At 44.7% G+C, this 17,291-nt stretch overlaps 2 protein-coding genes across 11 annotated transcripts in view; one reads left to right on the top strand and one right to left on the bottom strand.

The window, feature by feature from the left end:
- The window catches only part of LOC139361333 (disco-interacting protein 2 homolog C-like), a 205,344-nt gene that overhangs the window by 10,196 nt on the left and 177,857 nt on the right, over window positions 1-17,291 (bottom strand). The gene's annotated exons all lie outside the window — the stretch shown is intronic.
- Window positions 1-17,291, top strand: part of LOC139361332 (disco-interacting protein 2 homolog C-like) — an 87,827-nt gene that overhangs the window by 10,006 nt on the left and 60,530 nt on the right. For 5 of the 7 annotated variants that reach the window (XM_071089957.1, XM_071089955.1, XM_071089956.1 and 2 more), the window contains exons 2-3: window positions 4,345-4,554; window positions 7,047-7,181. In XM_071089957.1, coding sequence (XP_070946058.1) covers window positions 4,345-4,554; window positions 7,047-7,181 — 345 coding nt within the window. Of the gene's footprint in view, window positions 1-4,344; window positions 4,555-7,046; window positions 7,182-11,064; window positions 11,307-15,837; window positions 15,932-17,291 lie in introns of those variants that run through there. The other 2 variants (XM_071089960.1, XM_071089959.1) reach the window with 2 other exon arrangements.

Below are 17,291 nucleotides of genomic sequence, written 5' to 3'. Positions count from 1 at the left end.
TAAATTTTCTAGAATATAAAATCATAGAATATTTTACTCTGATTTTATGGTTTTTGGTTTTTTTATGATCTTATAATTTTATGATATAAAATCATACAATGTACACACTTCTCTATGCCTCCTTTACCTGTTTTGAAGTCCTTGCTGTACCATGCACCAGTAGTTTATTTCTTATTATTTATTTATATTCTATTTGATAGATATGACACATTCTGTTTATTCATTTACCAGTTGGTTATTCATTGTTTCCATATTCAGCTGCCATTGACATTAATGTACATATCTTTGTGTATGCATATAATTTCTTTTATCTTAAGTGGATGCCAAGTAGCATGATTGAGTCTTATTGTAAGTTTAGGTTTAGCTTTTTAAAAACTGCCAAATTATTTACAAAATAACTGCACCATTTCACATTTCCACCAGCAGCATATGCTCATCCCAGTTTCTCCACATCATCACCACCAATAGTTACTGTTATTTTTATTTTTGTCATTCTAATTGATGTGGAATGGTATATCATTGTGTATTTACTTTGCAACAATGAATGATGCTAAGCATTTTTAATGTGCTTATTAGCTTTTAATGTGCTAATTCCTATTCATAGCCATTTGTATATATTGGTAAAATGTTCAGATTTTTTGCTCATGTTGTAAATGGGTTGGTTGTCATCTTATGGGTTACAGGTGCCTTATGCAATCTGAATATAAGAGTTTTACAGATGTAACGTTTCTCAGTGAAAGAACAAACTACTATGTAGCAGACGGAACAAAGCCTTTCCCCCAAGATACCCAGGTCCTATTCCCCAGAACTTATGAACCTGTTGTCTGAAGTGGTTAAAAGGCATTTTGCAGCTGATTAATTTAAGATCTTGAGATGGGACCATTATCCTGGTTTAAGTAGGTAGACCCACTGTAATCAAGAAGGTCCTTAAAAGAGAAAAGAACTGGAGACTGGATTGATGCACTTTAAAAATGAAGAGGGGCCATGAGTCAGGGACACAGGTGGCCTCTAAAAGTTGGGAAAGGTAAAGAAATGGATTCTCCTTTGAAGCCTCCAGAAGGAACGTAGTTCTGCTGACACTTAGATTTTACACTTCTGACTTCTTCATCAATAGGATAATAGATTTGTCTTGTTATAAGCCACTAAGATCAAGGTAATTTGTTACATTAGTTATAGGGAGATAATCATCTTTTAAAACTTACTAGTTTTCTATTTTAATGAAGTCCATTTCACTAATTTTCATGGGTTGTGTCTTTGGGAGTTTTAGAAGTGTCATGGTCTTACTGTTCTTTCATTTAGGTCTGTGATCCATTTGGAGTTAATTTTTGTGTGTGCAGTAAAGATCTAAGTCGGATTTTTGTTTTCGTTTGGTTTGGGGGATTCTTTCCCCCACGGTTTTTCTTTTTGGTCTGTGGGTACCCAGTTGCCACTGCAACATTTGTTGAAAAAACAAACTACCTTTCTTTTACTGAATTGTCTTGAGACCTTTGTCAAAAATAAATTAATCATAAATATAAGGCTTTATTTCTGAGTTTAATTCTGTTCCTTTGATGTATACATCTATTTTTGTGCTAATACCACTGCCTTAATAACTATGACTTTATGTAAAGTTTTGAAATCAGATAGTGAAGTCTTCCAACATTGTTTCCCTTTTTCAAATTTATTTTGGCTATTGTAGGTCCTTTGTATTTCCAGATAAAATTGAGAATAAGCTTTCCATTTCACACACAGCCTTCTGGGATTTTATTAGGCAGTGCCTTGAATTAATGGAACAGTTTTGGAAGAATTGTCTTGATAATGCTGCGTTTTCGAATTCACGATCATGAATCTGCCTCCATTTATTTAGTTTCCATTTATTTGGATCTTTAATGTCTCTCCGTAATGTTTTATAGTTGTCATTGTACACATTTTGCACCTTTTTGTTAGAAGTTCAGCTGAATGTCTTCTGCTTTTGATGCTATTGTGAATGGAACGATTTTCTTAATTTTATTTTCAGGTTTTTTATCGCTAGTATATGTATATCTTTATCTTGTGTCCTATGATCCCATCAAACTTTGTTTTAGTAATTTTTGGTGTACTTCTTGCCATTTTCTACATGCCAAAGTCAGGTCATCTATGAATAAAGACACTTTTATTCCTTTCTAATCTGGATGTCTTTATTACTAAACTTGTTAATTTATTTCACCAGCTAGAACCTGCCAGATAATGTTGAATAAAAGTGGCAAGAGGGGACATCTTTGTCTTGTTCTCCATCTTAGGGAAAACGCATTCTATTGTTTACCATTAAATACAATGTTAGCTGTGGCTTTTCATGAATGTACTTTAACAGGTTGAGGAAATTGCCTTCTATTCATGGTTTGTTGAGTTTCGTTCTCTTGAATTTGTCAGTACTTTTCTATGTCTCCTAAGGTTAACACGCGGTTCTACTCCGTAATTCTTTACCGCGTATGACATTAATTCAGTTTTGAATGTTAAATCAACCTGACTTCCTGTCCCCATGGTGTGTAATTCTAGTCACCACTGGTCATGCTGTATCATCCATTTCATATGCTGCTTGCTTGGTTTGCTGCTATTCTGTCGAGTGTCTATATCACATTATTCTGCAGGTTTCTTGGAAAAGGTAGGTGGGAGTGAGGAATGAAAGATTGGAAAGGGTTTTGAGAAGACGTTCTGGGGAGATGGTTGTGCTCCAAATGGACACCTGGTTGTGTACCTTTCTCAAAAGTCTCAAGGCTGTGTCAGTTTTACTTTTACTTTTATATAAATTGTGTAAGTTTTCTTAAAAGGCAGGGTCGGCCAGGCGCAGTGGCTCATGCCTGTAATCCCAGCACTTTGGGAGGCCAAGGCAGGCAGATCATGAGGTCACGAGGTCAGGAGATCGAGACCAGCCTGGCCAATATGGTGAAACCCCGTTTCTGCTAAAAATACAAGAATGAGCCAGGCATGGTGGCACTTGCCTATAATCTCAGCTACTTGGGAGGCTGAGGCAAGAGAATCACTTGAGCCGGGGAGTGACAGGTTACTGTGAGCAGAGATCACACCACTGCACCCCACCCTGGGCAACAGAGCAAGACTCTGTCTCAAAAGAAAAAAAAGCAAGATGATAGAGAATTTTCAGGCTCCTAATATTATTGCTTGTCTAACAAGTAAACTTTTTAAAAAATTCCCAAACAGCGTAAGTCATGTGACAGTGGTAATAAGTGTGAATATTGTTTGCCCTTACTGTCTTTTAAGAAGCAAACCAGTGTCTTAAGATTATTTGCTGTGACTCCTTCTCTCACCCAATGATCTGGAGCTGCTCACCTGAGCCAGCGCCTCCCATCACTCACTTGTAGGTAGGATTCTGAGTGTCATTCTTACGTTGAAGTTTAACAAATACAGCAGCAATTTATTCCCAAAAACCTTGGTGCTGCATGAAAAGTTATTAAATGAAAAATGTTCTCGCGAATTATAGTGAAAAAAGGGATGTATTTTCTCATAATCCAAGATATCCAATTTGTACAGATAGAAAAATCAATAATGACAATGTATAAGAAACGAATAGTGTAAAGGTGAATAGATTTGAGTGCAAAATGTAACATGAGGGTTTGTTGTGTGCCCCAGAGGAAAACGGGGAGGTGGAGGGGCCGCTCTATGTGAGGCACATTCTGCTTTCCCTCCTGTTATCATCATCAGCGTCTTGATCCTTAGAGAGCTGCATGGGTATCGAACACACCGATGTAGAAATAAATCAGCTGCATGGGTATCTAACACACTGACATAGAAAGAAATCAGTTGTATGGGTAACTAACACACAGACGCAGAAATCACCTGCATGGGTATCTAACACACCGATGTAGAAATAAATCAGCTCTATGGGTAACTAACACACAGATGCAAAAATCACCTGCAAGGGTATCTAACACACACACCAACATAGAAATAAATCAGAGCCCAGAAGAGCATCTCAGGACTAACCGGGGCTAAACATAGTCACACTGAGACTCCTGAGAGCTGCACAGGCCCTCCGCCTCCCCTTGCCCTCTCACTTTCTGACTGACACAAGAAAACACTTGGTTTCTTCCCAAACTGCTGTGTAGAGGAAATGTGTCAGTGCATCTTTGAGATGACAGTATCAAACATCTTATAGCATGTTTGTATAAGGTGATTTGGAAGCAAAATTCATTATGCTAAAATAAATGGTTCATTATCTGAAAAGTGGTTTAAATTCTCAAGAGTGTCTGCGGCAAAAAGTCATTAAACAACTGTTCAGACTTGCGTGAAGTAAATCTGTGTTGCAGGGACTGAGATTGTAGTGCCTGTTTTTGCTGCAACATATAGCAAATTGCCTTTCTTCTTACACAGATACCTCTTATGGCTCAGAAGATGAAGGCTCAGTGCAGGTGGACTCCCAGGGCGCCCCGACCTCCAGCCAGGGCAGCATCAAAGTGGAGCACTGGATCAGTCAGGCCATCCACGGCTCCACCACGTCCACCACCTCCTCGTCCTCCACGCAGAGCGGGGGCAGCAGAGCTGCCCACAGGCTAGCGGATGTCATGGCCCAGACCCCCATGGGTGAGCACGCTTCACAGTGTCTTTCTGTGCCTGTTGTCTAAACCCCTTTGTGTGTGCACGTTTTCCTCTGTTTGTATCTTGGCTGTGGAATCCCTTAGTGGAAAGAGCGCAGAGCCCCTCTGGCCCCTGGGGTGCTTTGGTTGGATTGTTTCTGGAAGCTGCTGTACTGCTTTTCTCATGCCCAGGTTCCTCCCACAGCTGGAATTCCAGGGGCCTTGTTACTGGGGAATCCCGCAGCCATATCCGAATTCCAGGGGCCTTCTGTTTATAAGTCCTTTCGTGTTCCTGGGGAATCCTGCAGCCATATCCGCTTCTATCTTTTCTTCTCACTTATGCTCCTGCGTGAAACCTTAACAGTCCCAGTCAACAGGACAGGGTTTTAAAGTGTGCTCCTCCTGACCACGGGAGTCATTTAAGGAAACGAGGGCTTTAAGCACGGCCGCTTTACGCTGCTGTCTGCCACAGGTGTTCAGATTTCTTGGGCGTGGCGCACTGTTTTGTGTAGGTTCTATGACAAGGGAGATCCTCTGTATTAGAAAAAGAGCAAAGTTAGGATCACTGCCCTACAACGTTTGAAGATGCTGTGGAAAAGGAGTGAAGTGAGAATTACTAGAGCTAGAGTCGACACGTGGGGGAGCCACGATGAGCCTCGCGTCGCTCTGCCTTTGAATGGTTCAGGAGAAAATGTTTTCCATCAAGTATGGGACTTGGGTTGAATAGGTTTTGGTGTGTGTCTCTATTAAAGCAGTAACCGGAGATGACTGTGTACCACGTCGCCGATAACGGAGCACGAGCCGCAGGCTCAGACCCTCCCGGCACCAGCTACCACAGGAAAGCCTGATCTCTGCAAAACCGTCAGTGGGAAGCAGGTGGACGTCATGTGTGATCAGATAGCCGACAGACACCCCAGAACCCCAGAATGTTCACTTCTAGATCACTGACTCCTTCACACCCAGAGGTGTTTGGGATTGACTTGGGTCCCAGCCCCTTCGGTGCTCACTGACACTGAAAGCGTCAACTGTTTTCTGTCTGGAACAGGAGTTTGCTGTCAGGAGAGCTGGGTCTGTCTCACTTTTCCCAATAACTGCTGCTGGGATCTTGAAGTCCCTTCTCCTGCTTTAGGCTTGAGTGAGGGAAAAAAAATTGAAAACAATAATTTTTCTCTCTCAACTGTTGTGAGTATAAAGGAGAAAACAGAAATACTCTTTAAAAGTTTGCAAAGTAGTACTCAAATGCAAAGCAGTGTTAAACTTCAGTTTGACACAGTTTCAGGAACATGTACACTCGTTTATGTGAATTAATAACCCTACCTGAAATCACAGCAGGCTAAACATTGAACAGAAATGTGTGACTGCTACGTATTTTTCCATAATAAAATTCCATGTGTATATTGGATTGCAGGATAGTGGCCAAGGCTCTGCCAGACGTGAACGGGGAGGCCAGACACCGCCTCTGCCACTGGGTGGAAGCATTTGTATCCTCGGATTTTATTCAATTTTAAGAAAATGCACAGAATCTTACCAAGGAAAACACATATTTTTGAATAAATGGATCACTGCACTTGGGCCTCCCTTTGTGGGTTTACCCTTTCAATACTGGAGGAAGTTTTAGTACAAAGAATTAATTTATCCAAACTATGAGGGGCTCCTAACTCATGTACGTCAGGGCTCAGTGTGACCCAAATGTAACTCTCGGGTGATCGCGTTCCGGTAATTTCTAATTGGGCACAAAGATAATCCTCCTAGACTATCTGGAAATTTTCTATAAGTTTGGGAGTTTTTTGGAAAAGCGGTGACAAAATAATGAAACTTGAAGAGCAGAAATATTTTGTGTGGCAAAAGAAGAGAAGTAAAAAGTCAGATGTGCATTTGACCTTCTGAGATAATCAGAAGCCTGTGAATGAGAACTTAGCATCTGTGATCATGTGTGCGTGAGTGTTCTAAGGAGTCCAGGCACAACATAGTCACACTGGCCAACCCCCCCGCCCCGATCCTACATGGTCATAGCCATTACTGTTCCCATTTGATGAAGAAACTGAGGCACGGAGAGCTTTAGGGACATCCCCAAATCCCCAGAAGTTTTCAGAGCTGGGTTTCCATTTCCAGGCCCTGGGCTCCAAAGCGCGAGTAAAGCCCTGGGCTGTGTGGACGGTGGCCGACAGGAAACGGGACCCTTCCATGAACACACACACGCTTCCTGGCGCCCTGCCATTGCCGGTCTAACGTTATTCTAGTTAAAATGCCGCTGACGTGGCTCCTGTTAGGAAATTGAGGTTTCACCGAACTCTACTCCATTTTCGGCAACATGAGTTATGCTGGGGTCCCCCTTTGTGCCAGATGTTTGTGGCAGACGTGGCTGAGATCGGCTTTGGCTTCTCACGGCACCCCCAGGGTGAGCGTCTGCGCTCCCGTCTCTTCCTGAGCTATGGCTTGCTCAACCTGCAGAGCAAACGCCACAACCACCAGAAACACTCACGATGTGCTTCTTTACAGATAATCATTCTGCACCTCCTGACGTAACCACGTACACCTCAGAGCACTCCATACAGATGGAGCGACCACAGGGTTCCACGGGGTCCCGGACAGCGCCCAAGTACTGCAACGCCGAGCTCATGGAGACCGGGGATGGTATGTCCCAAAGCAGAGATGCGTTTTTTTCTGGGAAACGGTTTGTGCTGATGTCCCGTTCTGTGCCCGTGACTGGGTGTGTTTCTTCCTGGGGTGCAATCTGCTGCCATTTTATCTGCTGAATAACGAACAGTGGTTCAGCAACTGAGAAATTCTTGTTCAGGTGTTAAGACCGTGAACAGTCACTTAGAAGGGCAAGATGAAGTTAAATGTACAACAGAATTACTGTTAGATGGGCCGATATGTTGCTTTAGACTTCGGAGGAAAGAGGGTCTTTTTATCCATGTTGGACAGAGATGTCAGCGACTTGGTAACAGGCTGCGGCCCAGGGCTGCTTCTTCCTTCCTGTGGCCTGGTCTTGGTATGTTCTGATTACAGCGGCGGTTTGTATCACCTAGCCGCTGTTCTATTTAAGTCTTAGTCCTTCCCCGGGGTCATAAGAGTCAGTGTAGAACCTAGCAGTGAATGAAATACAATGCCCCCGTGTTGAAGCCTCATCGAGCAGCCTTGGAATGGCGTAATCTTGTAGTGCACGGGACTCGCAGGCGGACAAGGCGGCCTATCCGAGCCCCAACAGGTAGACACGGAGGACTATCGGAGCCGCAACAGGCACAGTGGACAGGCACAGTGGCCAGGGAGGACAGCGCGGTTTTGTGGATCCACAGGACACTGTGGCGTCCAAGCACGTGCTCCCAGAGGAGAGGACCCTGTGGGAGCTGATGCTGGGAGCTGGCTGAGATTCCAGCGAATAAGACTCCCTGTGACATGCACAGCTGCCATCTGCGCTGCAGCTCCTGATGCCAAGATGGTCGTGCGATAAATGCACAAAGCGCATCTCCAGCAAAAAGCCGCCAAGTGTCCACATCCAGGATATCCACCACGGTGACTTTTTGGTGTTAATACGATGAATGTGAGCAGCAGGTGGTCTGTGTTGAGTGTGACTGTGCCACTGCAGTTTTGTTCTCATGTCTTGATGAGCATGAACGGTTCCTGACGAGGGTAGATAAGGATGCTGTGACCTGAGACTCTGCAGTATTGTAGCTTGAGGAACCAAGGAGTTTTTCTGTCTTGCAAAGCCGTCAGGGAGGATGTTCCAGGCTGGTGACTGCTCCATGAGGTATTCAGAGATCCAGGTTCCTTTCAGACCGCTGCTCTGTGTTCCCACGGACACGGCTGTCCTTGCTGTGGTTGGGACTGGGTGATTGCCACGCTGGCAGGGGTAGGCTTAAGGTGAGAGTGGCTAGGATTTACCTAATCTACATAATGACAGGGAGCCTGGGAGTAAAGTGTAGCCATGGCCTGGAGGATGGATGATGGATGTTGGTGAACGACTGTCTGCACTCACCTCAGCTGGCCGAGGGATGGGAAGGACGACTGATGATGCCGTTCAATGGTACCTGGTTCTTTCAGATTTGACTTCCTTATGGATTTTCTGCTGTAAAGAGGAGAGAGCCTGTGGTTCTAGGCCAAGCATCTCACTCATCTCATAACATCTTGTATCCCTTAGCCAACATTTTTGTCAAGTTTCAGAAGTCCTATCAAACTGGCAAGCATTTCTCAGTTTGGTTTAACCATTGGATTTTATATCTGTGTCTGCATCTCTATTTTACATCTATGTGGTTATTTGACACTCTGTAGTACATTTGTAATAGGTTCTATTTGGTGGAAGTTACTCTCAACAAACCTTGCTGCTACTTGAATTTTCAAGGTTGCAAGTAGAAAGGAGAGAATAAAAACCACATCTTCTCTAATTTTAAAATTTGTTGTTCCTCAAATCACACCAGAAGTACAAATATTACAAATTATAAAAGCAGTCAGAATCAAGGTTAAGAGATTTCTGGGTGATTCTGGCTAATCAGCAGTATTTGCTGAGGTGTGTGCAGCAGAGCAACATGCCAAGAAGCCCGGGACGGGGAAGAGTTGGGAGGCCAGGCTGTGACTTCAGAGGTGCTGTTGCCTCAGGAAGGAGGAGCTAGATGCAGAGAGGATAAATGACCACAGGTGTGACCACCGCCGTCCTTGCCGCGGTACGGGGGCCTTTGTATGGGGCCCTTTGTGAGCTGAGTTATGAACCAGATGAAGGCTGTGCAGGCGTGTGAGAATCCAGGCCAGACTCGACGGGTGGAGGCTTGGCAGAGGTGAGGGGCCAGACAGCCTCGCTAAATGTGCAGTGGCTCACTGCAGACAGTGCCCATCAGTCGCCGGACAGACCGGCTTGAACTTCAGCCCCCATGGCAGCTGCCTTTACCTGTCTGCCTCCACCTTCTGAGGCCTATAGGCGTCGCAAATGTGTGGTTTTTAAACAGATTTGGATGAGTTGTTTTCTGCACAACACACTTTGACAGACGGAGGCTGGTTCTCCACAGTGGCCCCAGGGACTTGGCAGGGACTGGTGGGACAGAGCCTCAGAGCACAGCACCAGCTCCCTGGGAGAAGACGGTGCCCGTGGGACGGAAGAAAGAAGAGGCACACAGTGCTGAGGCGTGAACTCTAGTTTGCTCTTAGACATGACACACATGCCTTCTGGAAGTTTGCATGAAGCACTGCTAAAGCCACCAGTGCGGACAGGTCCTTAGATCAGGAGACCCAGAACACAGTTGTATTTGAAATCCTTCACATGCTGCAGTCTCTTCAAAGAGGACTACAAGTCATCTCTAATAATGTTGTAAAATTAATTTTTTATTAAGTGCCATGGCTTTTTTTTTTTTTTTTTGTGGGGTAGGGCCGGTGTGTGACAGTAAAACAACAGACGCAGTGACACAGCTGGTGGGTGTTGGCTCTGGGCCCCAGTTGGGCAGTTGTATGAAAAGAAACCGAAAAGTCTCTACAGTGGTATGAACCGAAACACCTGGATTATGTGTTTTCATGTATTTGACATAAATGCACACATTCGTACGCTAAACACACATTTTTCTATATGTAATAAAAAATCACACCTTTAAATAGTTAACATATATTTTATTTTAGGACCTCCCCCACGATGTGAGGACTAATAGCCACTCCCTCTCACCCCCGGATATTAAGAGCCACATCTCAGGGCGGTGAGGCACCCCTCGCGAGGTGGGGACTAATCGCCACCCCCTCTCCCCCTCTGGCTATTAGGAGTCACCTCGCAGGGGGGTGAGGCACCCCCACAAGGTGGGGACTAATAGCCACCCCTTCTCCTCCCGCTGGCTATTAGGGGCCATGGTGGACTCACAGCCTGTTTATGATATTGTGAGTAATATCATCTCCCTCTCTGGAAATTATGAACTCTTTCACAGATGGGTGTATACCCTCAGTGTGTACACCGTCAGAGGGTGTACACCCATCTGTATTGGGAGTAATATCCTCTTCCTCCCTGAATGTTAAGAAGAATATCCCAGGACTGTTTGTACTCCCTGCATTATTGGGTGTCATATCTTCCTCTCCCACGTGGAAATTAGAAACAATATCACTGGGGGCATGTACACCTTCTGTAATATTTAAAGTAATATCATCCCCTTCCCTCCAGGATCATGGGAACAATATCCCTGGGGAGTGTACACTTTCTGCCATATATGTCATAATATCATCCCTCCCGCCTTGAAACATTATGAAGGACCATCTCACACGGGGTGTACAACCCTTGGTGCGATATTGGGAATGCAATTATTCTCTTTTCCCCCGGCATATTTGGAAAAATATCAGAGTGAGTGTACCCCTCCTGCCATATGAGGATTACTATCCTCTTCTTCCTTTCTGGATATTAGAAAGAATATCACACGTGGGTTTGCACTTTCTTCGATATCTGGAGTCATGTCATCCTCTCTTGTTTTGAATGGCAAGAACAGTGCCTTGGGGGGGATGTACACACCCTGTCATATTGGGAGTAATATTACACTCTCCCCTCCTTGATAATTAGGAACAACATCCCATGCTCTCTGTCCCTGGATATTAAGAACAACATCACAGGTAGGTGTACACCCCCTGCGGTATTAGGAGTAATATGATTAATTATTAAACATCCATGATCGATATTAACAATTATCAATGATACTATTAATAGGATACTGTTATGGATAATTATTTTAAATATATGATTATGCATGCTTAAAATAATTGCTAATATTGTTATTTTATTACCAGCATCACTTAATATTGATTTAAGTAACAATTGCTGATATCATTATTTTATTAGTAGTGATATTACTACTGATTATTAATGCTAATCGTTAACATTTTTAACTATTTTACTATCTTTATTGTGATTATTAATGTCGATGATTACTCTTAATTTTTCTTATATTTATTAATATTAATAATTAATAGACTTGTTCCTGATATCCAGCGGGGAGAGGATGATATCACTCCCAATATCGAAGAAAGTGTACACCCCACTATGATGTTATTCCTAACAGCCAGGGGGTAGAGGATGACATTATTGAAACTATGGCAGTGGGTGTACATCCCTTCGGTCGTCTTGTTCCTTATATCCTGGGTGGGAGAGGATGATACAACTCCCAATATCGAAGGGGGCGTAGACCTCCCCCGTGATATTGTCCCTAACATCCAAAGGTGGAGAGGATGATATTTCTTCTGATTTTACAGGGGGTGTACACCACCCCTATGATATGGTTCCTAATATCCAGGGGGCGAGAGGATGATATTAGTCTCCATATTGCAGGAGGTGTACACTCCCTAGTGATATTGTTCCTAATATCCAGGGAGGGAGAGGACGATATCACTCCCAGTATCGCAGGGCGTGTACACCTCCTTGTGATATGGTTCCCTATATCCTGGGAGGGAGACGATGATACTAGTGGCAAAATCGCAGAGGGTGTACACACCCACTGTGATATTGTTCCAAATATCCAGAGGGAGAGAAAATGATATGACTCCCAATATCACAGGGGGTGTACATCCTCCTGTGATATTGTTTCTTATATTCAGGGGGAGAGGATGATATTACTCCCAATATCGCAGGGGTTGTACACACCTCCTGCGATATTGTTCCTAATATCCCGAAGGGGAGAGCATATTACTCTCAATATGGCAGTGGGTGGTACACCTCCATTGTAATATTGTTCTTAATATCCATGATGGGAGAGGATATGACTCCCAATATCGCAAGAAATGTACGGCCGCCTGTGATAGAGTTCCTAACATCTAGGTGGGGAGAGGATGATATTACTGCCCATATCGCAAGAGTTGTAAAACCCCTTCGATATTTTGCATACAGTCCTGAGGGGAGAGGATATTATTCCCGATAGCGAAGAAGGTATACACCCCCCTGTGACACTATGCTTAATATCCGCATTGGGAGATGATGACGTTACACCCAATATCACAGGGGATGTACACCCACCCTGGGATATTGTTCCTTATATTGAGAGGGGGAGAAGATGCTATTGCTCCCAGTGACGCAGGGGCTGTGGCTGTACACCCCTCCTGTGATATTGTTCTTAATATCCTAGGGAAGAGAGGATGGTACTACACCCAATATCTCATGGGCTGTACGGTGTCCGCTCAGAGATGTGTGGGGCTCTCTTACACAAGTAACTCCTTCTCTAACTTTAGCCACATGCTGGTCATCCAGGGGCCTCCTAAAATCCAGGAGTATAAAAACAAGTGGAATTTCTGAGAACAAAAGATGGCGCATGGCTCTGGTTGGGCTGCCACAGGCAGTTTTGTGAAAAGACAGAGATGTATTTCTCATAGTCCTGGAGTCTGGAGGTCCAAGGTCAAGGTGGGTTCAGGACTGGCTCCTCCTAAGGCATCTCTCCTTGACTGTCAGATGGCATCTTCTCTTGTGTCCTCGTGCGGTTGTCCCTCAATAGATGTCTGTGTCCTGATCTCTTCTTACAAGGGCATCAGTTCTAATGACTTCGTTACCTTAATCACCTCTTTAAAAGGCCTATCTCCACATACAGACACATTCTGAGGTCCTTGGTTAGGACTACAACCTGGGAATATTGGGGTATGCAATTAAACCTGAAGCAGATGGGGTCTTATAACCTGTGTCACCCAAGCTCATGCCAGAGCCCCATGAGGAAGCCCCAGGTCCCCCCTTTGATATGGTTTAGCTGTGTCCCCACCAAAATCCCGTCTTAAACTCTCATGTGTTGTGGGAGGATGGAAGTGATAATTTGACAGCAGAGAAGACAGTTGCTGCCAGGGAGGGGAGAGGGGACTCCAGACCTCCGAAGGTTGGAGGGTCCCAGGCCCTGGGCAGAGCAGGCAGCCCCACCCCTGTGACACCCCTGAGGATGGCTCAGGAGTCGGAAAAGGTGGAATCATATGTAGAGGCTGGTTGGGGAGATAGGAAGTTGTTGAATGAGTTTTTAAATATTTCCATCAAAATTCTTACTGCACCCTTGGTGTTGGTGGGGACCAGTGGCTTCTCCATGTGCCTGGCTTCTTCCTGGCTCTGACTCTGGGAGCCTGGCCTGGCCTAGGGCTGCTGGTTGGATTCATTGCTGGCAGCAGGTAGAAGGTGGAGGAGGGAGAGGAGCTGTCCTCAGTCCTCTCTTACTCATGCCTGTCCACGTTAGCAGCCCCTCCCCAGGCATCCCTTGCCCATAATCTGGGGAGTGCTATTCTCACTTCCCTTGGGCCCTGCCCACCGATCTCCAAAGAATCCCGTCAGTAACTCCTTTTAATCACCTCTTTGCCTGTGACAAAGTCTTCTGGGACCTCCTGACTGATACAAGGGGAAGCCTGGCTATCTGTGCAACTTGTAAAAGTGAAGTGAGTCATTCACACTGGCATGTATCTACAAGTCACACAGCTTTGCAACTGGAGTGACTTTAAGCTCATCTAACCAAACCTTCCATGACAGATGAGGACACCCAGAATCATAGGATAGAAGTGACTTGCTCCCATCTGGGTCCGCCACGCTGAGACTCAAGCGCAGAGTCTAGCAAAGCACACTTCGTCCTCCCTTAGAAGGAAGATCCTACCCGCACGGCTTACCTCCAGCTACCCTAGGTCCCCCCACTCTCCCTTAGAGGGAAGTTCCTGCCAGCATGGCTCACCTCTACCTACTCTAGGTCTCCCCCACCCTCCCTTAGAAGGAAGGTCCTGCCAGTATGGCTCACCTCCACGTACCCTAGGTCTCCCCACCCTCCCTTAGAAGGAAGGTCCTGCCAGCATGGCTCACCTCCACCTACTCTGGGTTTCTCCCACCCTCCCTTAGAAGGAAGGTCTTAGAGAAGGCAGCACGGTTCACCCTCTCCTAACCTAGGTCTCCCCCACCCTCAGAGGGGAGTCTTTGGGTCAGTCACAAGACTACTCCGGACATCTGTAAGAACAAATGGTTTCCAGCACAGTCCTTTCCTGGGGTCTGCATTTTCCCTCTGGGATGCTTGGAAGTTGAAGGGGTCAGGCAATTCAAGTTCTCCCTGGTATCTCAGGGGCCACTGACACACAGGAAAATGTGCTGCTCTGCTCGCTGTTTGACTTTGATGGATGCAAATTTGTTCTAAATGAGCCTGACATTCATTAGCATGTAAACATATGTTACTGGTGGCGGCTCGCAGGGCCACATGCTGATGGATTTTATGGGCTGCCCCCGCCGGACATCACCAGGCTGCCTGGGTCTGTGCTGCTTCTGGCTGGGTCTGTGCTGCTTCTGGCTAAGGCTCCAGATGTTTTGGTGCACTGTGAAGTAGACATTTTCGCTACAGGGTTATGTTTTTTTCCAAAAAAGAAACACAGACAAATCTGTGAAAAGAACTTGAGTTTATGCGCCGATCTACTGGAAGGAGACTCTTAGAATGTCAGCTGCTCAGTGTCTGCTTTGACTCCCGGGCAGTTCTCTCTGTCCTGTGGCTCAGATTCTATGGGGCTGAATTATACATTTGATTCCAGTTCTGCTCAATATTTCCCCACAAGTAGTGCTGTGGATGCGACTGATGCCTTTAGAGATATCTGCAGCAGGAACAGTGCAGAGAATACAACACGCCATGCTAAAATATTTTGAGCTGAAAGCAATTAAGAAGCGCTCTGGCCTTCCCTCTAGTTTCTGAAAAGCACACAACATAATCATATTATACAAAGACAAAAGTGCCCTTTCTCCCCTCTCTGCCAGAAAGGACGCAGGTCAATCTCTGTAGACAACTTCAGACCCTTATTCAGGAAACAGCACCAGAGGAATTTACACAAAAATCTATCATTTATTGGCCTTCCCACAATTTGTTGCCCCCAATGACCCAAAGTCCTTTTACTTTGTCTTGGCACTTCTAGAAACATTTATTATCCTTGTTGAAGATGTTACATAAAAGAAAGGTCTGAGCTGTCTCTTTGAGATTCCCTCATTCCCTGTGTATCTCCCATGTGTATATGAAATATACATGCTAATAAGCCTCCGCTTGCTTTTTTGGGGGTTCATCTGTCTTTTGTTATAGGAACCCCAACCAATGAAGCTAAGATGGGTGGAAGAAAAGATTACATTTTTCTCCGCTGTAGTAGCATTATTCTAGCAATAGCATTCTTTTTTTTTTTTTTGTAGATTTCTGTTGAATACACACACACACACACACACACACACACAGAGCAATGTAAAAAGAAAGAAGTGTGGGGAGTCCTGATGAAATTTTAAGTCCCAGAGATACCTAAATATGTTGAGAAGTTGTCTTTAAACATTGATTTTTTTCCCACATTTATTCTCATATTTTTGATATTTTTTTCTTCTGAGATACCATTTCTAGATTGTTTTCTCTACATTTCCTTGCAAGTCCGAGAGAGTATGCTGGTTAGTAGTGTGTCCAATGCACCACCTCTGTCCTTGTCAGTAAAGAAATGTAGTAATAGAGAGGGATGTGACAGTCACGCTACACAGAGATGGAAACACAGATATGAGGTAAATAAAAACACGTGAAAACCCAGCATTTCTGGAACTCTCACCTACTCCTGTGCCGATATTCATCCTTCAGCTCTGCCTCCATTCTTCCCTTCTTTTCTCATGCTATGGGGTCTGCTTTGGAAATGTTATCTACTTTCATTCTTCCAAAGTCAAGCTTCTAGCTTTGGTTGGAACTGCAGACCCATTTACTCATTCAGCAAATACTTTCTAAACACATGGATAGTCACTGAGAATACCGTGGTTCACCAACATGGCCGTGGCCCCTGCTCTCACGAACCTGCGGCCTGATGGGGAGAATGGGCACTAATATGACAATCACTCTAATGGGTTTCTGATGAAGAATTGAGGAAAGCGCACCAAAGAAAGGGAAGCGGGATTCTCTAAATTTATGCTGTAAAAGAATCTGGCGTATCTTGGGATGAGAGGTAGAAAACCGATGCATTCTGGAAAGTATGATCCCCTTGCAGTCTGGAGAGAAGTAGAGGTTGATTGTTGAGGGGGGTGGAGTGTAGGGACACCACGGTCTGAACAGAGATGGGGGTGCGTGCAGAATGCCTCTTGCAGCAGGAATCAGGCACGTTCAAGGAAGTAAACACGGGAGAAAGTGGCACAAGACAAGAATGAAGGCAGGCAGGCAGGGGCTGGGAGATGATGGTAGATGCTTTATTCTTTTAATAACAGCAATAGGATGCTGTTGAAAGCACTTGAGGGAGGTGGGGAAGTGGGTATGACATGTTTTGTGTTTGTAAAATTATCACATTGTCTTACCAAACTATACTCCCTATTTATTATTTTTAAATTTTACTTTAAGTTCTTGGATACATGTGCAGGTCTGTTACATAGGTATACATGTGCCATGGTGGTTTGCTGCACCTGTCAACCCATCTAAGTTTTAAGCCCTGCATGCATGAAGTATTTGTCCTAATGCTCTCCCTCCTCTTGCCCCCACCCCCCAAGAGGCCCCCGTGTGTGTCGTTCCCCTCCCTGTGTCCATGTGATCTCATTGTACAACTCCCACTTATGAGAACATGTGGTGGTTGGTTTTCTGTTCCTCTTTTAGTTTGCTGAGAATGATGGCTTCCAGCTTCATCCATGTCCCTGTAAAGGACAGGAACCCATTCTTTTTTATGGTTGCATAGTATTCCGTGGTATATACGTGCCACATTTTGTATATCCAGTGTATCATTGATGGGCACGAGATATCCTCTTAACATGTGATCCAGCAATTGCACTCTTCGGTATTTATCCAAAGGAGTTGAAAACTTGTGTTCACAGAAAAACCTGCA

This window comes from Macaca nemestrina, unplaced genomic scaffold (genome assembly GCF_043159975.1).
Source record: "Macaca nemestrina isolate mMacNem1 unplaced genomic scaffold, mMacNem.hap1 Scaffold_43, whole genome shotgun sequence".
Lineage (NCBI taxonomy): Eukaryota > Metazoa > Chordata > Mammalia > Primates > Cercopithecidae > Macaca > Macaca nemestrina.
Note: the sequence above shows the minus strand (reverse complement) of the source record. Positions and strands in the feature narration are given on the sequence as shown.